Source organism: Onychomys torridus, chromosome 15, assembly GCF_903995425.1.
Source record: "Onychomys torridus chromosome 15, mOncTor1.1, whole genome shotgun sequence".
NCBI classification, from domain to species: domain Eukaryota; kingdom Metazoa; phylum Chordata; class Mammalia; order Rodentia; family Cricetidae; genus Onychomys; species Onychomys torridus.
In genome coordinates, this window is record NC_050457.1 from 14,545,026 (window position 1) to 14,571,254 (window position 26,229).

A 26,229-nucleotide genomic window follows, 5' to 3' on the forward strand; every position below is an offset into this window, starting at 1 on the left:
TCTTATAGAACCCAGGACCATCAGCCCAAGGATGGCACCACCCACTGTGGGATGGGCCCTCCCCCGTCAATTACTAATTGAGAAAATGTTCTACCTGCTTGCCTACAGCTCAGTCTTCAGGAGGCATCTTCTCAGTGGAGGTTCCTCCTCTCAATGACTATAGCCTGTATCAAGTTGATATAAAACTAGCCATCACGCCGCCTTTCTTTCTCTCTCTCTTTGTCATGCTCAAGGCATCAGTCCTGCTGGTCAGACCCTGTGGAGTCCCTTGGGGTAGTTTTTCACTACCAGCCTTGGCCTGGAAGTTCCAACCCCCATTGAGGCTTCAGTAACAGTCACGCCTACAAGGCAGGGCTGAGAGAGGACGCTGAAGACCCAAGATCCAAAGGAGAGGCTTCTCTTAGTTCCAGGACCCTGGACACTGGAGGTAGAGGGAGCAGAGTTCTCCAGAGAACACCGCCAGACTGCGCCATACCTTTCCCAGACCCTGCAACCTACCTATCCCTTCATTTGTAAGTTACCCCACAAAATAAACCTCCCTTTTAACTACGTGGAGTGGCCTTAATAATTTCACCAATAACCTATCAAAACCAATAGATGCTAAAAACCAACTCCTTGCCAATGTTTCCTTGTTTTCTTTTTTAATCAAACAATTCACAAGTCAGACAGCACACAAGAGAACACCGTCCTTCAGACCTGGGTGCAGCCCTGGTGAGGAGATAGAGACTCCTGCTGCTAAATATAGATTTTGCAGATCTGTTGGCTCCTCAGCTCATAGCATTCAGCTCCCTGGCTCCCCAGCAGCTCCTTCTCCTCCCCTGTGTCTAGCTCCCTCAGAGGTGGGAAGTGGGCAGGAGACGTGATGAACTCGTAGTGACGGTCCAGGTAGCGCAGGTAGATGAGCATGTGCAGGGCGTAGGCCAGCACCAGCAACAGAATCAGAGACATGACCAGGCCAATGAGAACAGCAGGTGAGAAGGAAGAGCTGCAGTCTCGGGCCTGGGCAAAGTGTGCCCCCTTGATGGAGAAACCTTGGATCTGTCCAGAGAAAGAAAAGAGCAGACGTGACCTATGTCCTCCATCTAAGAGTCAGTTTTCATTGTATTGGTGGTTCTGGGCTCCAGTTAACCAAATTTATATGTTGTGGTTAGTTTTAATTGTCAACTCCATAATCTGGAACCACCTAGGAAAAGAGTGTCAGTGAGGCATTGAATGTGAATATCAGACTCCCTGTGGGCATGTCTGTGGCAGGAGGATCCTCTTAATTATGTAAATGGATGTGTTAAGACCCAGCCCACTGTGGGTGTCACCATTCCCTAGATTCAGGTCCCAGACCGTGTAAACGTGAAGTACGTGAGCTGAGTGGCAGGCATGCAGTTGTGCTCTTGACTGTGGAAGTGTCTGGCTGCCTCAAGTTTCTGCAGAGGTGGCCTCCTGAAATGATGGACTAGAACCTGGAGCAGTGAGCCAAATAAAGTGTTTCTTCCTGTAAGTGGCTTCTGTTGGGTACTTTACTAAGCAATGGGAAAGGTCACTAGGGCACATACCACCCCCAAATTGTAAAATAATTTAAGCACCTGATCTGATCATCATGACCCTGCTTGTTGGGACAGTGAAGCTTTGTTCGAAGGCTCACAGTGCAGTCCCACTGGCCCCAAACTCACTCACTCTTCCTCTGCAGCCTCCAGTGTTCTGGGATTGCAGACAGGAGGCACCATCCCTGGCTCAAAACTTGATTTTAAAAGCAAAACCCACCAAACACTCTGAGATGGCCAAGCTGTGGCAACTAAGTCTCCTGCAATTTGAGACTCTAGAAGAAAACTTCTTGTAATCTGGCTCTCGGCACGATCTGAGTTCCTGTGAAACCACACTTCTGCTAATGTAGTCGTTAACTCAAAACGTGCTCTGGGTTTGAGAGGTGCAGCCTTGGATGCCACTGCCAGGAAGATGCTGGAAGGCATCTCTTAGGGGGAACATGAGTCCTGGTATGGTAAAAAACACCAACAGAAGCATACACGTGAAGGCTTTGTGTATACCAGACACTCCTTACCCTGTTTAACCTTCTTGATGGCCTCTGAGCAAGTGGTTATTTTACTATAACGTTAGAGACTTCGGCTCAGCAACATTCAGTAACTCAGCTGGAGTCACACTGCAGAACGCGTGTGATGATAAAATTTACACCTGGGAACCCTGGCTCCATACTTGGACTCAGTTTATGACTCCAAAACTTCTTGGAAAGGAATTAGGGTCTACTGAGGGACAAATGCTGATTCCGTAAGAAAGACCAGCAAACCTGCGGGGTGAGCATTCCTTTCCCCTGGCCTGAGCCTGCATTCTTGCCTCTGTGTATGTTCTAGGTGCTTCCACAAGGCTAGCATACCCACTTCCTGAGGAGCCTGATTTCATGCATACACGTTGCACAACCCACGAGAGGACTGTGCTCTTCACAGCAAGCTCTCTGGAGTCTTGGGGGTCCTGTGAATACATGCCAGACTGTTCCTTCCTTATGCTGCAGCTCCAAAGCTTGGAACCGAAACTACTGTGCCTCGTTCAGCCAACAGAGAGATTAATCCTGTGGGTTTGTGCACCAGTCTCACTGGTGGCTCTGGAGTCATTTCCAATCCTCAATCCCTTTCCCTTCCATTGGAAATCCCGACCCCTGGTCTTGGCCCATGTGTTTTGTTTTGTTATTTTTGCACAATATATACATAGCATAAAATGTGTTGTGTTAACCACTAACATATGCTAGTATAAGCGGTATTGTTATTCCATGCCTGGGAATGGTCCTGTTTCACACATATGAGGCCATGCATGTACTTCATACATTGATGAAGATAGGTCAGAAATTGGCAAGGGTTTGTAACTTAACCGTGAAACAGAGGAGTGATTTTCAAATCAGGATTGCCTCCCTCCAAAATGAACGCTCTTCCCTTCCTCTTGGCCTTTTGCCCACACAGTACCTCCCCCAAGCTGAGAGGAATATATATATATATCCATGCATATATGGAAAAAGCAGGGGCATGCCCTTAAAAGGGACATGCCAATCCCTGCCTGCTACTTCAGTGAGTAAGCACTGGCCACAGGAAAACAAGATAGAGGGACTTGATAGAATGTCCCCCAGCCTGAGAGGATTCTGGGATGTGGCGGTGCCTGTCACGTTTCCCATGCCTTTCTCCCAAGGCTTTCAAGATCTCCGGCTAATTTTGACTAGTTGATGATTCCATTCCCCTGCTAACTGTCATCGCCGTCTTTCACACTGCAGATGTACTTCTTATCTGCCCTGATAAGATCACTGCTTCAGTCGCACAAGGGAATAAAGTAATCGCCCCACAGTGCCTGTGCCCCCAGAGCCTCTGGGCCCAGGAAGTGTCAGTCACCAGGCTTCAGCCACAGCTGCACTAGGGTTTAGATAAGTGAGTGGGTAAACAGGAAAACAGAAACTGAGCCCTGGAGGGCTCAGGCAGAAGAAATTCACTATCCTGCTCCATCTCACACCACCACCGAAGCCCCAGAATAAACCAATGCTACGTTAAAGGCACGCTCGCTCTTCCTCAAACACCTTGTTTTGGGTGACTTCAACAAACACTGAGTCCCGTTGGCACCAAGTATGCAGGTGTGTCCACCATATGTTTTAGTTTATTACCTGGAAATCAATAAACGTGACCTCCCACAGGCTTGCCACGTCCTCTGTGCTGCTGAGCAACAGGAGAGCATCATTCCGCCCATGCACGCTGCTGACCCGCTGGCAGCGGAAGGAGTTACTTGACAGGGCATAGACACCAGTTGCATTAAAAGTTGCTTGCACCGACTTGTTGAAGATGATCTCGACTCGGTGTAAACTAAACCAACTCTGGCTGGACAGCTTGTTGTAATTGGTTAGGGTGAGCCTGAAAAAGGATTGTGCATTAATTAGAGTTAGCCGGTGCTCTTTGCCTGTCGCAGGCCGAGCGTCGTCCGTGAACGGTACCATGGCGCCCTCTTTTGTCAGGCTGTGGAATCGAACTGGGGAGCGGCTTCCCTTTGGCGCCAAACAAGGGTCTGTTTGTTAGTGATTGTCAACAGGAAAAGAGCAGTATGAAAATCTACAAAGGATGGGGAGAGGGCTGTTCTTCCTTTTCTAAGAATCAGCTTATATGTTTATTATTGCAACAGATTTGACAAGAAACTTAGATGTATATTAACACAGCATTCAGTTGTAAAATAATAGTAACAGCTTCTATGTGCCAGCCACACTTGTTACTCCTGTGTATTTACTTAAGCTTACTACTGCCCTGTGAGAAAGACATGATTGTTACCCTAGCGTCGTTCATGAGGAACTGAGCCCAGAGGAACAACATGCTTTACTCAGTTCCTCTCAGAATGTTGTATTTAGCTGCCTTTCAGATGCAACCTGAGACCAGCACCCTCACTGCTAACAGCTTTTTAAAAACTGGTGTGTTGTTTTGTTTTCTGGAGCCTGTCCTGGATCTCACTCTGTAGTCCAGGCTGGCCTCGAACTCACAGAGATCCACCTGACTCTGACTCCGAGTGCTGGGATTAAAGGCGTGTGCCACCACCGCCCGGCCCACTACAAACAGCTTTAAAGCAGAACATTCTCTGAACACAGAAAAATACAGTGGATATAGCTCATGACAATTGTCTTTTTTTTTTAATGAGATATTACATAGAACCAAAGTCAAGACTGATGGGGTTAAAACCTCACTAGTAATTGCAAATATGGGACAGATTATCAGTGACTTTTATTTTCTTATTCTTTTTGTTGTTTGTTTGTTTGTTTGTTGTTTTTCTACACAGGGTTTCTCTATGTAGCCCTGGCTGTCCTGGAACTCGCTTTGTAGACCAGGCTGGCCTTGAACTCATGAGATGCACCTGCCTCTGCCTCCTAAATGCTGAAATTAAAGGCATTTGCCACCACTGCCTGGCTTATTTTCTCCTTCTTTTTTGTTTTGTTTTGTTTTTTCGAGACAGGGTTTCTCTGTGCAGCTTTGGACCCTGTCCTGGAACTCACTCTGTAGACCAGGCTGGCCTCGAACTCACGAGATCCACCTGCCTCTGCCTCCAAGTGCTGGGATTAAAGGCATACACCACCCCACCACCCAGCTATTTTCTTATTTTCATAATGTGATATTTCTGATTTTTCTGTTTTCATGGGTTTTCTTTGTCTGCTTTTGTGTTCCTGTAGAAGCAGTTCCTGAGACAAAGACAGGACCGTGAGAATTCGGTCACTCAGGTATATAGAAAAGAGCAATGCTAGTGGACGGGAGGTCACCAGTGGAGAGGATGGTAGTGTGTTTTCACAGTAGGCAAGGACCAAATGGAGGCTCCTGGGAGTCCAGGCATAAAAGACTTTCCGAGCAGCCTCACTTGGGGTGGAGGAGCTGGGGTGCCAAGGATGGAAGGCATAGTTCATGGTATGGGTCACTCAGAGATTCACCATGACCAGGAATACATTTTAATTTTTTTTTTTAATTAAAAAGAGCCTTTTTATTTAGGTACAGGCATCCAATGTGGGTGAGGCGAGGACTGCACCTGAGACCCATCCCAGGATGCAGCCCCTAGCCATATGAGCCCAAGGCTTGTAAAGACAAAGCCTGCAAGATTCCATGCAGCCTGCCCACGTGTAGGCAGGGTCTGATTTTAACATAAATGTCTTGCAGTTGTCCTAGTAATCTTTTTCAGCAGAGTAAGCAAGCTTGGTTACAGAAGCAGAAGCAGCCATTAGTTTTGTGACCCACCATCAAACTTTACAAGATCAGTCAATTTAACAATAGTCTTCAGGGGTTGGGGATTTAGCTCAGTGGTAGAGCGCTTGCCTAGCAAGCGCAAGGCCCTGGGTTCTGTCCTCAGCTCTGGCAAAAAAAAAAAAAAAAAAAAAAAAAGCTTTTAATCAACATCTGGAAGTAAAGGGCTGTGGGCTGCTGGGTCCAGCCTGCACAAGGTAGGGACTTCTTACATGTTAGAGGCTTTTTTTTGGGTCTCTTAAGCATAATAAGTCTAAACTTTAAACCCTCATAGTTAGGGTTTCTGTTACCATGACCTAGGTTATTTAGTTGCCTTGAGGAGGTAACTTCCCAAATAACCACCATCACTGAGGTAAATCAAGGCAGGAACTCAACCAAGTGGGAACCTGGTGACAGGAGCTGATGCAGAGGCCATGGAGGAGTGTTGGCTTGCTCAGTCTGCTTCCTTGGTGAGCCCAGGACTACCCGCTAAGAAGTGGCACCACCCACCATGGGCTGGGCCCTCCCACGTCAATCACTAAGAAGTAAGAAAATACTCAATAGCTTTGCACATGGGCCAGTCTTACGGGGGAGTTGAGCCATCTTCTCAACTGTGGCTCCCTCTGCTCAAATATGTCAAGCTCTGCATCAACAAAAACTAGTCAGAACAGCCTTCTTTGGACAGAAAGGCATTTAGGGAGAGAGAATGGGCAGATGGGCAAGTTGAGTTCTGCTACTCTCAAAAGGTAAGACCCAAGTAGACATGGGGTATGTATATGTATGCTACATACCTTTATCCTAAGTGATGATGGTGATGATGATGATTTACAGAGGTAGGAAGTATAGGTGGGACAAAGAGGGAGAAGAATTCTGGGAAGTAGTAGGCCGCAACAATGAGGAGCAGGATGTAAAGTACCGGTAAGCCACGAGCCACGTGGCAACTTATAGAATAATAGAAATGGGTTAATTTAAGATAGAAGAACTAGATAGCAAGAAGCCTGAGCCATTAGGCCAAACAGTTTAAATAATATAAGCATCTGTGTGCTTATTTTATAAGTGGGCTGTGGGACTGCCGGGGCTTGGCGGGACCCAGAAAGAAACTCTCCAGCTACAGATGTATTTTCTGGTTTTTCAAGTATTTGAATAAACAAAGTTATGATGTGAATTTCTGAGAGAAAGGCAGGGCATTTTCAAGCATGTCTGCCTACAGAATTGATTGGAGACTTGTAAATATTTCCACAAAGCCAGAGAGAACCGTAGAGCACACAGTGCTGGAGAGAGTGCTTGCCTGGCACACTCTACTTGTTTTCCAACTAAAGTTGAAGATGAAAGTCCTTAAGATTTCCACTAAAAAGTTCATCTCCACTAAAAAGTTCATCTCCACTAAAAAGTTCATCTCCACTAAAAAGTTCTATAGGAAGGGAAGCTCTGGTGTGTGTGTGTGTGTGTGTGTGTGTGTGTGTGTGTGTGTGTGTTCATATGTAAGCCCGAGGACAATCCCCCCGCCCCCCCCCCCCCGCCTGCTTCCCAGTACTGGGGTTATAACCAATAACACCACACCCAGCCTTTCAACATGGTTTTGGGGGATCATACTCAGGTCCTTCTGTTTGCATTGACTGAGCCATCTCCCCAAGCCCATGCACTGAATTTTTGCCTTCAAATGTCTTGATCACCAAGGGCTAAGAAAATTATTGTTATATTTTTACGGGAAGTAAAACTGTTTGAAATAGAATCTTACTATGTAGCATTGTTGGTCTAGAACTCACTATGTTTACTCAAGCTGACAGAGGTTTGTCTGCTTCTACTTCCAGAGTGCTTGGATTGAAGGGTGTGCCACCCAACACAAGAAGAACAGTGCTTGCCTTCCAATTTCTTGATTACTGTCTGCTAAGATAAATCATTATTGGTAGATGCTGCCTTCTATCACAAGCAGAGGAAAATGGACGCCGATATTGACTGTCTGCTGGAGCATTATGACGGCAAAGACCTCTTCACTGCAGTCAAATGGTGGGACTCTTATGAGAAGATACAAATCACCTTAAAGCAGAGCCTGAAGCCTGGTGGGCTCTACTCAGTATTATTCTTTGTTCTGGGTTCTCAGTTCACATGCTCTGAAAACCCTCAAGAAGACAGCAAGGAGAAGAGGTATTTCAATTGTGGTTATAAAAAGAATTCGATGATGATGATGATGATGATGATGATGATGATGATAATGATGATGATGAAAGCATTCCTACTGGATCCTCTTGCCCATAACCACTGAGTTCTCAGAGTACATAGACTTCGATGTGCAGAACGCATTCCTACAGAATCCTGTCAGACACGGCTACTGACCTCTCAGTGTACTTAGATATGGATCTGATGTGTCACAGGAAGGGTACATTCCTGCCCCTTGATACTCATGGCGGGCAGGGGTGGGGGGTGGGGGGTGGGCGGATAAACTCAGTAGAACATAGTATATCTGACATGCAGAAACTGTAGCACTACCTACCTGATGTCAAGATCCTTGGGATTTTCAGCATCACCAAACTTCAAAGACAACCTAAGAGAATGGAAACAGCACAGTTCATCAAAATCGGAATGGCTGAGACTGCAAGATGGCTCAGATGGTGAGGGCACCTGCCTCCAGGCCCGAAGACCTGACTTCTGAGATTGGTGTCTGGAACCCACATGATGGAAGGAGAGAGTCAGTTCCTGCAAGTTGCCCTCTCACCTCCACACAAACACCATAGTTTGAGCACACATGCACACCTGCATACAAGTGGGCACAGAGAGAGAGAGAGAGAGAGAGAGAGAGAGAGAGAGAGAGTCAAAAACAATAAAATTTAAATTATGCTCCACATTATTAGGCATTAGGAAAACATAAACTAAAAACACATTTACACATCATAGAACAACAAACTGGATGATTAAACACCTCACATGTGGAGCTCACAAGCTTTTGATAACTATATTCATGTACACTTTTTGAAGGTAAATACTAGCTTCCCTGGGTTGAAGACAGATTAACTGTTCACTCAGGAACAACAGTTTTAATTCTCCTCTTGACACAGTTCATCCCCCTGCTCAGCACAATGAAAGCCAAACATTATTCCACCCAGACTGGGATCTGGGAAGTCCAAAGTTGACAAGGAGGGTTGGTGGCTCTTTCCTCAGCTCCTAAATATGAAGAAAAAAAAAAAATCTGTTCCCTCAGTGTTGACAGATTCTCCTTGGGAAAAGAAGAAAGGAGATGCTGGGCTCGTATCATGGAGGTAAGTAGAAGAATTTAATAACTCTGGATGGCAGCAGCTGGCTTACCACAAAGGACAGGAAAGAGTGCACATTTAAGATCTGTGTCTCTTAAACGTCTCCAGCAGAAAGATGTGTTCCTCTGGGTCTCCAGCCCTTTGCCATGCAGACAAATTGCCCTAAGCCCTAACTTTCTTATTATCTCCAAAGGGAATCCTTTAGCCCAAGGCCAGTGAATTTGTTCAGAAAGTATTAACCACACAGTAACTTTTATAAAAGGATTTTCTCTACAGCTTCATACCAAAGAGAACATGAAGCAAGTGGGTAATCCTTCTAGGAAGGCAAAAATGGTTCATTTTCAACTGGGTAGGTGGTGTTCACCCACCCAGGAAGTACAGGCAGAAGGGTCAGGAGTTCAAAGCCAGCCTCAATTACAAAGAAAGTTTGAAGCCAACTTGGAATACAAAAGACTGTGTCTCAAAAAAAAAAAAAAAAAAAAAATCAGGATTCACTTTTTTAAAAGTTTGGAGCCAGATGTGATGTTGCACGCCTCTAATACCATCACTAGGGAGACCGAGGCAGAAGGATTGTTGTGAGCTTACAGTCATACTACACTGTGGAGCACATTCTGAGCTAGTCTGACTATGGTGTGTGACCCAAAAGAACTTAAAAGTGTTTAAGATTAAAATTTAGCAGTTTTGTAGAATGTTAAGGATGCCTAAATGATATAATTTGGTCCTTCTATGTGGAAAATAACTAAGAAATGAAACATGTTCTGCCACAGAGACGCATAGAAGAATATTCATAACTATCTGATAAGTTACATAAAGGAGAGCGGCAAACTTCTATCATCAGTGGGTGAATGGATAATTAAGTTATGATATACCCATACAATGGAATACTGCTCAGCAGTGAAAAGGAGTACTGCACTGGTCACAGAAGATTGCCTCAGTCATTATGTTAAGTGAAAGAAGCCACACTGGGAAAGAGAACATACTACATGGCTATATTTACATAAACTTCTAGGAAACACAAATTAATCTTGAATGAGAGGAACTAAACCTACATTTACCTGGAAAGGTGGCTATGATGCAAGAGTCAGACTAGAAAGGGTAACAAGTGTATTCCAGACATGATGAAAGTGGTTGTGGTATTATGTGTGAGCATGTATATCACAAGTGACCACAAGATACACTTGGATTTGTGCAGGTTCTTATTCTTCATTCATATTTCCAAGTAGGGTTAGAAATATGAGAATGATGAGCCACGTGTTTATAGTGGGAAGATATAAGAAATTTAAATATACAAGGGATGCTGCTGTTATATCAATAAAACATCTAGAAGTCAGAAGACCTTACTATGCCTTAAGAAACCAAGAGAGCAAAAGCAAATAGCCAAGAATGATAGATAGCACGCCGTGACTTCCTCAGCTTGGCCTACTCCCATGAAACAGAAAGATCAGTGGCTGCACTGAACTCTATCATAACATTGTTTATAAGGAAGGGATGTGATGATCACAAAATAAATCACATAGCTAAGATTGGTAAAGGAAATATTTATTTCCTAACAGTATTTGCCTGTTTGCAAACACTTTCAAAAAGGTAGAGCAGAAATTGTGGGCGTGGCCAACTAATGAATGCCTCGTCTAGCTTGTGACCATACCATGAGAGGGACCTAACACCTGACACCGCCTGGAGGGCGGGGACCCAGAGGCTGGATGGCCCAGAGACCAAAAATGGCTGGAAAAAAATTGTCAATGTAATAATGCCTCACGATATTCTGCTATACTCATAGACTGGTGCCTAACTGTCATCAGTGAGGCTTCACCCAACAATGATGGAAACAGATGTAGAGACCCACAGCCACATTAGGTGGAGCTCAGGGAATCCTGAGGAAGAGGGGGAGGGAGGATTGTAGGAGCCAGAGGGGTCAAGGACTGCACAAGAAAACCCACAGAATCAACTAACCTGGGCTCATAGAGGCTCACAGAGACTGAACCACCAACCAGAGAACTTGCATGGGATTGACCCAGGCCCTCTATATACATGTGACAGTTGTGTGACTTGGTCCTCTTCTGGGACTCCTAACAGTGAGAGCAGGGGCCGTCTCTGACTCTGTTGCCTGCTTTTGGGACCTTTTCCTCCTACCAGATTGCCTCATCCAGCCTTGATACATACCATGGCTAGCTGATATCCATGGGAGGCCCATCTGTATCTGAAGAGAAACTGAGGAGTGGATGGAGTGGGGGGGGGGAGGGGGGAACTCCAGTCAGGATATAAAAACAAAATAAATGAATAAATAATTACAAAAAAAAATATACACACACACACTTTCAAAGATTCTTTATTAAGTAAAGCTTCAAGAGATCTCTACCCTAATGGTGTTTTGACTGTCTGATACAAACTACTAAAGAAACCATTTTAAAGAAACCAGGTGTGGTGGTGCACACCTTTAATCCCAGCACTTGGGAGGCCGAGGCAGGAGGATCTCTGTGAGTTCAAGGACAGCCAGGGTTTCACAGTGAAACACTGTCTGGAAAAACCAAAAGGAAAGAAGAAAAGAGAGAGAGGGGAGGGGGAAGGAAGGGGAGAGGAGGGGAAGGAAATAAATTTGAATTTAACCATTGTTCACTCTCGGATGGTTTCTCTAGCTCTTCCGATGGACCACACACCAGCTTGGTCACTCAGAAGCTTGTTCTGCACTGATGAACCAAACTTCAGAGCAAAGCCATCTCAAGCAGTCCATCATCACCCGGTGAGAAAACTGACCAGCTCCCAGCAGGGACCCCCGGGCTTTCCCCAGCAGGCTTGCTTCGGGAGGAAGCACGAAAGCAGACTGCCCTGGAGCAAAGAGCCAGAAGCCGGATTTCAACAGAACTAATCCACCGTTCGCTCAGCGTGGGTCTCGGAGGTGCAGGACACAACAACAGGAACGCAAAAACGGGCACAACCCAGAGCAAGAGAGGGAAGCGGAACTCACCTGCGCCCCGTTCTCACACATTTAAATCAGACCCTGAATTCTTCCGGCTATAAATGCCCAACCTCAAAATGCGCACAGATGCTGGGACTGTGTTCTGTTTGCAGGGCTTTCACTATTTAAAAAGACTTCCATAGCAAATCTGTCTGCCAAATTTGCCCCTCCTTGAGCGTTTTGTTTCCGAGAGCTAAAACATGCTCATCTTCTTTCAGTCTGGGCTGTTGACCTTACATGGCCAAGTCTCCGTTTGGGTTTGTTCTGTTAGACACAGGAAGGGTTCCCTCACAGGCACCGTAGAGGCGTCTCATTGTTCTAAGGAATTCTCAGGGGTTTTAGCAGCTGGAACTAAAACTCTCACTTCCTGAGAAGAAGCCCCAGCATGCTCTCTGGGTGGATGTGCTCCTGCAGGAGTCAGGGGGCTGCCTACCCGGGCCTCACACCTGAGCATATTTCTAGAGAGGTGACTAGGAAGATACCATATCAATGCCTGCCCAATATCTCATTTATGCACTGTAAAAACCCAAAAGTGGCTGGACGGAGGACTCATCCATGAAGAACATGATGCTCTTCCAGAGATCTGGGGTTCAGTTCCCAGCACCCACGTCAGGAGGTTAACAACAGCTTCAGGGGATCCAAACCCTCTTGTCACCTCTGCAGACACCCGAACACACATGCGCGCGCGCGCACGCGCACACACACACACACACACACACACACACACACACACGAAGTCACGTGAGTGAAAAAATAAACTCATCTTTAAAAGTATTTAAAAAGAGAGGAAAAGCAAAACGCCTGGAGGCCTCTCCAACAGGTGATTAGACAGCACTGTGTCCGTTGCACTTGGTGTTGAGAAGAAAGGGCAGCTCTTGACCGGTCCTCTGGAGCTTATACTTATGGTTCCTCGGCTGCTTTTCACAATCCTGTGAGATAAGGCCAAGGGGAAGGTGCTAACATGTCCCCTTTAAAGCCAATTTAGAACCCTGGTGGAACTCTTGTAAGGTCGCTAGCCTCACTCAGCCTAAATTCCTTACGACCTATAGGAGAGGATGACACCAGATGTGGAGACCCCCCAGCCCTGGCCTCTGGGAAAGGGACAAAGGCTGTCAGCTATGGTGGATAGTTACCACCATCTCCGTCTGTCATGTGACAAGCCCAAAGGTCCCATAGGCACCCAGCTCTCTCCAGAACTGGACCTGCAAGACAAGCTTTTGTTCTTCTCCATGCATAGTGCCCACTGATGACTAAATTCTCCACAGCCCCGTCAAAAGCTCGGCTGCCCTGGTTCTTCCCACAGCCTCCTAAAGTCAGGCTAAATGGAAACACAGCCAGCCCTGGGCAAGCAAACGTTTCCCCCAGGCAATCAGCATCTCTCCAAGCAACTGACCACAAATCAAGAGCCCTGTAGGGAATTCATTAGAGCCTGGGGGAAAAAGTCCTGAGCCCTCCTCTGCGGTGTGGTCCTTGATAACTGTGCTGAAACAAGAGAAACAAATGTGGATGGATTCTTAACAGTTCCCTAAATCTCCCAATTATTGTAATTAAATAAGTCCCTACTAGAAGACAGTCATTCTGAAGAGCAAAAGAGAATGCATAATATCCCTTTTACAGATGTATCAATATATCCATTTCCACCCATCATCAAGAACTTTAAACAAGAAACAGAATTCAGGAATAAACCAGCAATTCCAGTTGAACCATATATAGTATAAAAAGAATGCACACAGAAGTGCATGCATAATATGTTACAGTTCATACAAATATCCTGGCAGGCCAGAACAAAAGCAAAGACTCTTCCGAAAGCATCCACTGTACCGACAAATATTGAACAGGGGTTTGTAGACCACAAAGGGAACATTTCAGATTTCCTCTTCCTGGACAAGTAACAGAAGAAGAAGAAAAAATTCTCAGATGCCTGAAACGCAGAGAAAGGCTTTCAAAGTGGTCTGTTCTCAACGGGGACGTTTACTTAATCTGTTTATCTCAAACCGTTCTGTTCACATTCAAATGCCCAAAGACTCACTGAAATTTGACCAAATGTCCTCTTACACAAACTGTGGATGGAATAGGCCATGTTCAGTAATTTGAGAATCTCTCACAGTGACCAAACACACCACCTAGAGGCAAAGGTTGGTCCTGAATAAAGAAGGTCTCCTGAGTAGCCCACAAAGATGGGTACGCCATGCTGTGCCATCTAAGTTCTTTCATGCTAAGTCCAGGGTACTTTGACTCTTAACATTTGGAGTTGAGACCGAGCCTGAAAAGAACTTAACTTTTCCCCCTTCTTTCCATCCTGTTTTCCTTCCTTCTACCTCCAAACAGTGCAGGCTCTTGTCAGTGTTCCCGGTTGCCTATCAGAATTAGAGAATAAGAACAAATTGCAGGGCTGGAGAGATGGCTCAGAGGTTAAGAGCACTGACTGCTCTTCCAGAGGTCCTGAGTTCAATTCCCAGCAACCACATGGTGGCTCACAACCCTCTGTAATGAGACCTGGTGCCCTCTTCTGTATACATAATAAATAAATAAATCTTAAAAAAAAAATAAAAAGAACAAATTGCAGGAGACATCACACACCTCCATTGCAAGATACAGAGAAAGCAAGCTAGAACCTGGCTGGAAACCTTCCTGCTGGCTGGCTAGCTTACAAAGCACAAAAGACTGTCCTTCAGGCTGCTCAGGAAGTAAAGGTTTCAGTGATCCAACCCAGCTGCAACCAAAAGGCCAACCTGCTGGGCAAGATGTGCATGCCTACCTGCACAATAGTGGCATGGTTATTGTGAAGGTAACTAGCTGCCCTTTGATTTGGGGTAGGGACATGGGAGAGGGTACCCATACCTGGTATTGTAAGCCAGCTAACAATCCAGGACTGGGGATATCATAGGCCCGCTGTGAAGCTTAGTACTATTATTTAACTAAATTAACATATTAATATCTATGCACATATTGGAAAGGATCAAGCAGACTCCATAACAGGCTGCTCAGTCTTCTCTCAGAGATCAGGCCTCAATTCCAGTTTCCTAAGACTGAGCAAACAGTTTCTGTGAGGGCCATGAACAAAAGACAACCATCGATACCCTTGCTAGCAGGGACAGGGAGATAGGGTGCACCAAGCCTGGGCCACTGAGCCAGCCCCCACAGTCAGTACCTGCTAGGCCAGCCAGCCTCCACAGCAGCTGAAGGACATAGCCTGGGACTTGTCCAGGCCTGCTCCTAAATGGAAAACTGTAACCCTCAACTAACCCTAGCCAATTAAAAGTTACTAACATGATTGCCACTCACATAAACCAATCCTGAGTTTGTTCCTACATAGTCTGTAGACCCTAAGTCCCCCTTTGCTTTACCCCCTATAAAAACTCTGCCCCATTGCTACTCAGGTCTCTTCTGCTCTGCTGCTGTGTCAGATGGATGGAGAGACCCGAGTTAACTTGAAACAATAAAAAGACTCTGTGTTCTTGCATTGGATTTGGTCTCTTGATGGTCTTTGGGGGACTCTAGGTACAACAATATTCATAGACAAAACTTTTCCCTCCTTCTTCCTCCTTCTTCCCTTTCTCTTCCCTCCTTCCTCCTCCCTCCTTCTATCCCTCCCTTCTCTTCTTCCTTCCTCCCCTTTTAGAATGAATTAGAAACTCTCATTTTCAAAACCCACAGAAGAAAACAAATCACCCACTCTCCAATGGAACTCACATCCAAAAATATTTGGGCAGCCTAAATTGGTCTTGTTGGTTAAAAAAGAAAATATCTTAGGGTTTTTATTGCTATGAAGAGACGCCATGACCACAACAACTCTTAAAAAGGAAAAACATTTAATTGAGGTGGCTTACATTTTCAGAGGTTTAGTCCATTATCATCATGGTGTGACATGGTGGCGTGCAGGCAGACATGGTGCTAGAGAAGTAGCTAAGAGTCCTACATCTTGACTTGCAGGCAAGAGGAAACAGTCTGAACACTGGGTGTGGCTTGAGCATATATGAGACCTCAAGCCCATCTCCTACAATGACACACCTCCTCCAACAAGGCCACACCTACTCCAACAAGGCCACACCTCCTAATAGTGCCACTCCCTATGAGCTCATGGGGGCCACTTACATTCAAACTACAACAGAAGATGACACAAAATTGGGTGGTTAGATAGAAGAGTGGAATATGATCAAAACAATTTGCACAAAATTCTCAAAGAAAAAATAAAATATTCTTTAACCTGTGACTTGTTCTTTAGTTTAGATGACGAAGGAAACAAAGCAGTTTGTCACGGTGAACTTACACAGTACCTCCAAGGCTTCCTCAGCCAGGAAGATTGACTTACATGGCGCTTTCCTCACTGCAGTTTGAGTTGCTGGTGTCCACTGTTGTGTTTGGACCAGGTGCTTCATCTGTGAGGTCCAGCCAGGTCTGACTCTTAAATTTCACTGTGATTCTCTTGGTCCAGAAGAGGATGCAGGGAATGCCATCCCTGGAGAACTTAACAGGATTATGATGACTGTAGGTGCTCCAATGGCTTTTGCTCAGATTGTCGTTGAAAGTCTAATTAACCAAGTAAAAGAAATTTAAGAGACACATGTGCGTCCTTGGAATCAGAGACTTCCTACAGATAAAAAGGTTAATTTGTATCCTGTAGTCGTGTATACATGTTATTATTTATTTACTTAAAGAACAACCCAAAGAGTGGACCAATTATTCCAGTGTAGTTGTAAATGAAAGAAAAACTGGTCAAGAGAGAGCAGTAAGTAATAAAAGATACCCTTGCTGTGGTTCCTGTGGGAAAACCATAAAATGGAATACTGTGATGAAAAATGTGAAATTAAGAACTGTATGTTGTTCTCAATTTCCCAGAGTTCAAGTAAGATTATGTTAACCATTAATGCAACTATTGCGTATATATTCACCGTAGCTCTGAAAGCATTGAAAAGTGAGCATGTCATTTAGGTTAAAGTTTAAGGTCCCATACCTGTGTAATGGGTATTGTTGTGAAATTCTGGACTGGTTTCACCCCTCCGCTATGCTTTTGGTCTGTCAAATAAATAATGATGTGAGTACCAAGGCTTGATGCTACCAGTTTGTTAACATAGTTGATGACGCTGATGAGATAATCACTGGTGTGTATCCTGTTTGCGCTTAGCATTTGAAACGTCCTAGTTGAAAAGATTTTTCCAGGAGAGACTCTAATACAAACAGCACCAGTGAGGTTAATATACCCCAGAAAAGGCCTTTCTTAATCCCTGCCCCCCGGGAAACACAAGGGCAATTCCAAGTCTTACCACTCCGTATAATCACTCCTTTACTTGAAGAGGCTTGAGAACTGAAATTAGAAATAGAGTTTTAAATGCAGAATGAACATCTATAGAGGAGGCTTCCCAGAACCTTTGAAAGGCTATCTTAGCTGTGTCCTTATCACTCGGGAGCATGCTGTAGCCACTCAGAATACGACATTTTTAAGTGAGGAATTTCTTTTTTTTTTAAACTCTTAAGATTTATTAATCTATTTATTTATTGTGTATGCAGTGGTCTGCCTGAATGTATTCCTGCCAACCAGAAGAGGGCACCAGATCTCATTGTAGATGGTTGTGATTCACCATGTGGTTACTGGGAATTGAACTCAGGACCTCTGGAAGAGCAGCCAGTGCTCTTAAATGTTCCAACCCAAGTGATGAATTTCTGATTTAAACATAACACACCCTCTCCAAACAAAATATAGAAAACACAGAAATTCCTGAAATTTTTCGTTTTTTAATCTATCAGTTCTGATCCTTACTGGATGTTATAGGGACTCAACTTGCATGCCAAGCAGTAAGCTAGCCACCAAGCTTTAACTAATGACAAAAACATAATAATATCACACTGTGTCACTATATTATAGACAAAATATGCAATATTTGTTATTTTTAAAAAAGGACAAATTCAGCCAGGCAGTGGTGGTGCACACTTTTACTCCAGTACTCTGGAGGCAGAATCATGAAATCTCTGTGAGGTCAAAGCCAGCCTGGTCTACACAGCGAGTTCCAGGACAGCCAGAGCTACACAGTCTCGAGAGACAAAGAAGCAAACAAACAAAAGACAGATTCATTGCCAAAAAGGGATTTCTGAAAACTATGAAAATAGAAATTACTATCTATAGCCTTCTACTCTTTACCTATAATCATATAAACATACATATACCGCATAATTTCTTTTTATAAAACTTAAAAATATATTGACAGTGTATTGTTTTTCAGCCTGCAATTTCTGGGCTTCAGCGTGTATCACAAACATTTACCTATATTGTCATTTTTTTGGACACAATTTTGAGTTTCATACAGTATTACATCATAAAAACGTATGGTGGTGTCTTCAGCCATGTTCCTAGTCTTACATATTTATGTTTTGGTTTAAATGTCCTCCAAAGGGCCAGGCAGTGATGACGCATGCCTTTGATCCCAGCACTCAGGAGGCAGAGGCAGCAGGATCTCTGAGTCTGAGGCCAGCCTGGTCTACAGAGCAAGTTCCAGGACAGTCAGGGCTACACAGAGAAACCCTGTCTCAAAAAAAGAAAGAAATGCATAAGACTTCTAACAGTGAGAGCCAGGGATGTCCCTGACTCTGTTGCCTGATTTGGGGACTCATTCCTCCTGCCTGATTGCCTCATCCAACATTGGTGGAGGAGAGGGTGCCTGGTCTCACTTCAGCTTAATATACTATGGCTCACTGGTATCCATGTGATGCCCACCTATATCTGAAGAGAAACCGTGGAGTAGGAGCAGATGGGGGTGAGGGTGAGGGGAAGAGGGGAGGGGGAGCTTCAGTTAATATGTTTTTTAAAAGTCCTCCAAAGACTCACTGTGACTGTAGATTGGGCAGACAGATGGTGGCAGGTGGGGTATGGGGATATGTGCGGTGGTTCTTCCACAGTCTAGTGATGGTTCTCCCTACAACCCGCAGTAGTTCTTGTGAGAACATTGTAATAAAGAGAGCAACTGTGGTCCCTCTTGTTCTCTATTTCCTTGCTCAAGATATGACTCCTTGTTCCGGAGGCTCACTCTATCTCACCATCTGCCATCAGCCATGGACCCTCAACAGAACTGACCAACTCAGATCCACACCTTTGAATTTCAAAAACCGTAAGATAAATAAGCCTCTTTACTAGAAGATAAAGAAGGCTATTTTTGTTTTCAATATAGTATATGTAATGAAAAGCTCACTAACAGCAATTGTTCCCAGGGCTCCGACATTCTAGGATAGTGGTTCTCAACGTGTGGGTCTCAACCTCTTTGGGCATTGCATATCAAACATCCTGCATATCAGATATTTACATTACAATTCATAATAGTAGCAAAATTACAGTTATGAAATAACAATGAAAATAATTTGATGGTTGGGGGTCACCAGGACACGAGGAACTGTATTAAAGGGTCACAGCATTAAGGAGGTTGAGAACTCTGTTCTCAGATATTACAGTGGATTGTTCTTTAATATCAATTCCTAAAGTAAAATTGTTAAGTACGGAGGTAGAGAAATGTTGTGTCATGTATTCCAAGTGCAAGAACATGCAAACCGGGGGATTGGAAAGAGGCTCAGTGGTTGAGACCTTGTATTACTCTTCCAGAAGACCCAAGTTCTATTCCAAGAACCCACATCAAGTGGCCAACAACTGCCTAGAACCCTAACTCTAGAGGAATCTGACAACTCTGGCCTCCTCAGGTACTAACACATAGGTAGCGTGCACTCACACACACATACACATAATTTAAGATAAAATAAATCATTTTTTTAAAATTTTTCAAGACAGGATTTCTCCATGTAGCCTTGGCCATCCTAGAACTCCCTCTGTAGACCAGGTTGGTCTTGAACGCACAGAGATCCACCTGCCTCTGCCTCCGAGTGCCAGGATTAAAGGTGTGTGCCACCACCACACAGCAATAAATCTTTCTTTTAATGTCAGCCAAAATACAAAATCTTCCCCATGATTCCCAACCCACCTTTCAGCCTTAGCAATCAAGTCACAGCCAATCTTAGTTCACACATAATTAAATAGAACTGATTACAAATTAAATACATTATTCTACATTATCTAGTAAAAATTTCTACAGATGACAAATTTGGAAAAATGCCTACTAGCTGCTCCTTACATGTGTATGCAACAATTGGTTCATTTTTATCAACTATACTCAAGTGTAACTTTTGTACAGGAAACTGTCCGTGTAATGTGATCAATCCTGTGTGTTTTGGCACAGGAGCATAGACATCGTGCTTAGCCACAGTAGATAAAGAAAATGAATGGTGCTCACCGAAAGTTCTCCAAGGATTTCTACAGTCCCTTTACCTTCAACCCTCCACCCTTCATCCCAAGTAAGCAGAATGTATGAGTTTGCATTTTATACCACTGTAAATTAACAGTCATATAACATTTATCTTTTAGTATTTGCTTTCTTAATCATAACACAATAGCTTTGGAATTTGTGTACGCTGCTACATGCATCAGTGCTTAATTCTAACCCTTTGCTAAGAAATACCTCACTGTGTAGATATAATACATTTTATTTGTCTATGCACATATTGACATTTTCAGGCATGTATAAGCTTGAATAGTGTCTGTAGCTTGGGAATTTACAAAGATTTAAGACTTTCATGTGTACTAGTAAGTGTGGAATGTGGGTTTTTTGTTTGTTGGTTTTTTGTTTTTCCAGTTCTGAGGAACAAACTCCGGCTTCATTTGTACCAAGTGTGTGCTCTCCCCCTTAGCCAACACACACAGCCTAGGAGACATTGCTGTTTATAAGAAGTCCCTTGTGACCAAGATTGGCATGAATCTCTGAGGCCAATCTCTGAGGCCTCTGAGGCCAATCTCATCCTAGTGCACTTGGGAGCACTGAGACATTTAATTTCCTCAACAACGAAAGTAATGTATATCTTATGCATACATCTCTGCCTAACTCCAAATTTTTCCATGTGAGTTGAAACATCACTGAAAATACCATAAAAGGGCTAATAAGAAGAAAACAAGTCCCTGGAGACACAAAGCTTTCTCATACCCATGAACAGAATTTTAATTTTTTCTTTAGTTTGAACGGTATTCAAAAGCCATATATCGTTGGGGATTTAGCTCAGTGGTAGAGCACAAGGCCCTGGGTTCGTTCCTCAGCTCAAAAAAAAAAAAAGAAAAAAAGCCATATATCATAACACCAACTTATACATCCAATTTTAAGTGCCTTCATTAACAAAAACATAAAAAAATGATGAAGAAGAGTTTACATAGGAAAGATAAAAGTATCAAATTAATTGGGAATATTTAGCTAATAGAAGATAATTCTAGATATTTATTGAGTAAAAGTATATTAATGAATAAATAAACAAGATGTAATATTGTCAAACTGCATGGTTTGAGGCTTTGGTCTATTAATTAAATGTTTTCAGGTGTTCATTAATGAAGGACTTACAGTAAACAAAGAAGCTCTCTACCACTTCACTGCACCTCTGGTCTAACCACACTATAGCATCATTCTTTTCTAAAACACTGCAGTGCAGACAGGCTTTGCATACAACCCCAAGCCTGACTAAGTAAGATCTTACTGGAAACCTAATTTCAACCAGGGCAAAATATACATCACTACATAGTACCTGAAAATGACCAGAAAAACTGACAACCATCCACCATTGTCTGCGTGGATAGGTTGAGAAACACAGACGTAAGAACATTAAACCTTGCTTAGCCTGGTAGCCCAGGCCTGCAATGCCTCAGGAGTCAGAGGCAGAAGGGTCAAAAGTTCATGGTCTTCTGAGTCTACATAGGGTGTTCAAAACCTGCTTGGGCAACTTAGTGAGATTCTTTCACAAAATCACTATATTTTTAAATGGCTAGATATCCTAATGAAACCTAGGAGGTATAACTGATATAATCTAACAAAAATATTTTTAAATGGCTATGGGCCTGAGGAGATAACTCATTTGGTAAGCACACAGAATTCAGTTCCTAGAATCCATGGAACACAGTGTCATACACTTGTAATCTTAGAACTTGGTAGGCAGAAACAAGAGGGTCCCTGGGACTCAGTAGCTAGCCAGCCCAGCTGAATCAGCAAGTTCCAGAACTCTGAAGAGACCCTCTCTTGAAAACACAAGGTAGAAACAGAGGCAGACCTCTCTGAGTTCAAAATCAGACAGACCATCACAGGGAGTTCCAGGCCAGGCAGGGCTGTACAGAGGCCCTGTCTCAAACAAACAGAAGAGTAAGGATTCCAAAAAGAAGGAATTGTGACTTGCAACTTTTTTTCTTTTCAAACATGTTTTTTTTTTCCTTTTGTGTATGTGTGTTTACATGTGCATGAGGTGTGTGTGTGTGTGTGTATATGTGAGTGTGTACAGAGGCCAGAGGAGAATGCTGGGTATCTTCCTCTTTGTCTTCCCTTCTGCCTTACTCCCTGGAGACAAGATCTCTCACTGAACCTGGAGCTCACTGCTTTTCAGCAGTCTCCCTTTCTCTGCTCACAGAGGGGCTGGGGTATCAGGTGTCCATGGCCAAATCTGGCTTTTCTACCTAGGTGCTGAGGTCCAGACTTGGGTCTTTACTACTGCAGACATGCTCTTAGCCGCTGAGCCACCTGAAGGCCCAGCACTCCCCACTCTTCTCTTTAAACTTAGGAAATGTGTATCATACCAACACTGCTGCCATCTCTCTTAGGAATAGCCCTACAGTGTTAAGAGAGATTTTTAATTGCAGATCCATGATATGAAAGAACATTATGAAATATGGATATGAAAATAGGAGTTGTTGGTTCCTTCATGGTGACTTAGCATGCATTATTAGATTAGGATGGTTATCTATGTGACCTAACTTTGTTTTTTATTTTAATTATTATATTAAATGCTGGGTTTCATTCTTGGGGTTTCATACATAATTTGCTTTCATTGACGCTCCTTTGCTCTCTGTACCCCCTTCTCCTCTTCCTTCCCCAACAGTCCACTTCCACTGTAAGGACACTGGCATTCAGTCACCTCATTTTTTTGCCCTCCCCAGCCCTCCTGTAAGACCCCTTTTCCCCTTTCATGCTCCCTTTTCTAGCTTCCTGACCTCCACTTCTCCCTCCCTCCACACATATATAAAAATCAAAATCTAGGATCTGCCTGAGAGAACACACATTTTTATTTCTAAGTCAGGGATACTTCACCTAATATTTCAGGTCTACCCATTTTCTTGTGAATGTAATTACTTTTTTTTCTTTGGGGCTAAATAAACTTGTATTGTGTATATATACCACATTTCCTTGTTCATTCGCTTGTTAGTAACATCTAGGTTTTGTAGCTATTGTAAAGAACACAGCTGTTTGTGTAATTTCTAAGATCTAAACTTATAAAGGCAGAACTTGAATTTTTTAATTTTTGGCACTGTTTTTGCCAATGTAATACAAAAGCCACTCATTTCCATATAAACTTGGTGGGGAAATATTATGTCTTATAGGCTGGGATATAGCTCAGTGGTAGAGTACTTGCTTAGCATTCATGAGGCCCTAAATGTAACTGCTGCCTAGCACAGAAGCACAGGATTCCATATTATTACAAAGCCAGGCACGGCAGTGAATGCCTGTAATCCCAGAAGTTGGAATGTGAACTAGGAGGATCCATTCAAGACCCATGACAATATAGATAAATTCAAGGACAGCTTGGGCTACAGGGGACCTGTCCCAAATGAAGCGTGATATAACATTTAACCACATGAGACATTGAAGCCACATACTATTTCAAAATGAGCTTGGAAGAAAGCACTAATTGATTTAGGGGAGAGAAGAAGAAAACATGGCAAATATCTGTTCTTAAAGCTGTTATCAGCTGCTGACTAAGGAGTTCTTCAAGATGCTTTGCAAGCTCACCATTTGCTGCTGTGCTCTGTGTTCACACGAATTTCCCTGATGCCTTTGGTGAGATGGCACATCATGAATAATTGGGAAATGAGACATATAGTAGCTGCAGTTGAGATTCTAAATACACTTTTTAAGAGCTAAGTCTGTGTACTTCTTTGTAAGGTACGGAAAGAAAACAGATGAGGGAATAAAAATGGTGCCTGTTAATTGTAAACTCCTCGTCATAAACAATCACTACCTTTAACCAGTCAACATGACCTAACATCTTGCCTTGGGGATCATGAGTTATACATTCCTAAGGTCTCCACTCACATAATTATGACAGGAGAAGCTGTGAACTTAGCCCTTATTTATAAATGTAAAAGAAACCAGAGCCAGGGCTGATCTGTAAGTCAATTAAGGAGTGGTATATTTAATACAAATGCAGTGTTTCTTAGTGGTTTGAACAATAATCCTTGCCTCTCACCATAAAAGTACAATATAATAAATATTGTAGTAGCTGTATGGTCTAACCTAGCTTATACATTTTTGAACCATAAACAGAAGCAGGTATGTAACTACATAAAGAAATGACAAAACATCTAATTTCACACTTGCACTGAGGTTCACAAACACATTGCATTAAAGGACGGGTCGTTACTCACCCTACATTCTTCCAGGCAAGTATCTGGTCCAAAGTGGCTGAAAACACCACACATAAAAACAGAAGTGAAGAACTAAACAGGAATTTTCTTCCCATCAAGAAACGTATGCCTCTTCAAACCAAGCACATCTGTTAATTCATAGAGCAAACAGAGCAGAGGCTGAACTGTTCTTGCCAAGTGACTGGCAGCACCTTCAACCAATAAAAAGATAGCTTTTCCAGGATGAACTATGGGGGAGCAAGGAGGGTGAGACCTGGCAATGTTCAATCTGGAGCAAAGAGCTAACCCAGCGTTTAGCTTTTCAATTATTCATCACATTTAAAAAATTTTAGACTGTACTTTAAGAGAAAATGCGTTGCTCCTAAGCCCTTTATGGGAAGTTGCACCATGGTGAGACTGTCACACAGCTCATAACATAAGCTTTTCACACTGCTTTTCAGGAAATTATTACCCTTTCTCTCAAATCTATGAATATATATATCATATCCCATACATATATATATCCCATACATTTTAGGTGAATTGGTCAGTTTAAAAAAAAATGGCTAGGACTTACCTATGTTTCCAGATGTGTCCTAGATCACGGCTCTCTGTTAAATGCAAACTTTCCATCTACCGAGAGGACTTAAAGAGGGACATTGACGACTTTGAAGCTTTGGAGTCGGGAGCTGCTAAAGGCATGCCCAGTGGGAAGGCTCCTAGAGCTTCTGTTGTAACAGCCAGGCAAGCTCTCCCTTCCGGGCTGGTTTTCTGCAGAACAGGAACACAGGGACAGGAGTGCTTTAAAAACTGCCGCAGAGTGGAAGGGGTGGGGGGTGGGGGGTATGAGCACAGGACAGTGATGCGTGAGCCTGCAGATGTCAGAACAAAATCCAGTGTTTTCTATGCTGCTATATTCTGGATAAAAAGGATTCTGGTGAAGATGAAATTAAGTGAAATGATAGACAAAAGCCTTGGCTAAATCAAGAGTGACCGTATTGCTCGCCGCAAAGTCTACAAAACAAAATGCAGGAAGGTGTCACATTTAAAACACACATAATAAGATTCCGTAACACTGAAAGCCTTCCGAAATGAAGCAATGGGCATGTTTGTCACGTCGGGACCTTGATACTTTTAATGGGAAACATTGGCAGTAACTTTTTAATTACTGTTTTATGTAGATGGTGTTTTGCCTGCATATATGTCTGTGCACTGCCTGTGTGTGGTGCCCCACCCCCAGAGGCCAGAAGAGGGTCTCAGATTCCCTGAAACTGGAGTTACAAATGGTTCTTAGGCACCGTGTGGGTGTTGGGAATGCAACAGGGGTCCTCTGGAAGAGCAGCCCGTGCTGTTAACCACTGAGCCATCCCGCCAGCCTGAGAAGGGCTGTTTTTAAATGAAAGTTCAGGTAAGTAACAGACTCGAGGGAAACTGAGAACTTGTTTGATGATTCTTGTCTTCTTTGGGTGCTGTCTCCCCTTCCCACGGCACCAGGTACCCCTTCAGAAAACAACAGAAGGAAATAAAGCACAGTAACCCGGGAGGTGGGAAAATACAGCAATAAAGGGGGAGGGTTGTGATAATAATTTAATGATAAACTGGGTGAGCTGGCACACATCTGTTAGCCAGCTGTTACAAACTGGGTGAGCTGGCACACACCTGTTAGCCAGCTGTTGTAAGCTGGGGGAGCTGGAAGCAAAAAGACCAAAAGTTCACCAGGTGGTAGCAGTGGTGGCGCTTGCCTTTAGTGCCAACACTTAAGGAGGCAGAGGCAGGAGGATCTCTGTGAGTTCAAGGCCAGCCTGATCTACAGAGGGAGTTCCAGGACAGCCAGGAGCGACATGGAGAAAC

General features: G+C 43.6%; 1 protein-coding gene across 2 annotated transcripts; it reads right to left on the minus strand.

The window, feature by feature from the left end:
• Positions 1-619: 619 nt before the first annotated feature.
• Atp6ap1l (ATPase H+ transporting accessory protein 1 like) lies at positions 620-25,185 on the minus strand. 2 transcript variants are annotated; one of them, XM_036207312.1, is made up of 8 exons: positions 24,956-25,012; positions 24,400-24,528; positions 17,186-17,226; positions 16,876-16,937; positions 16,234-16,451; positions 8,212-8,262; positions 3,644-3,887; positions 620-1,038 (listed from the first exon to the last, which is right to left on the minus strand). In XM_036207312.1, exons 2-8 carry the CDS (start codon positions 24,492-24,494, stop codon positions 736-738), a joined length of 1,014 nt encoding a protein of 337 aa, XP_036063205.1. In that variant the 5' UTR covers positions 24,495-24,528; positions 24,956-25,012; the 3' UTR covers positions 620-735. The 2 variants fall into 2 exon arrangements, with proteins under 2 accessions (XP_036063205.1, XP_036063206.1); XM_036207313.1 differs by lacking the exon at positions 24,400-24,528 and having other exon boundaries at positions 24,956-25,185.
• Between the last annotated feature and the right edge of the window lie 1,044 nt (positions 25,186-26,229).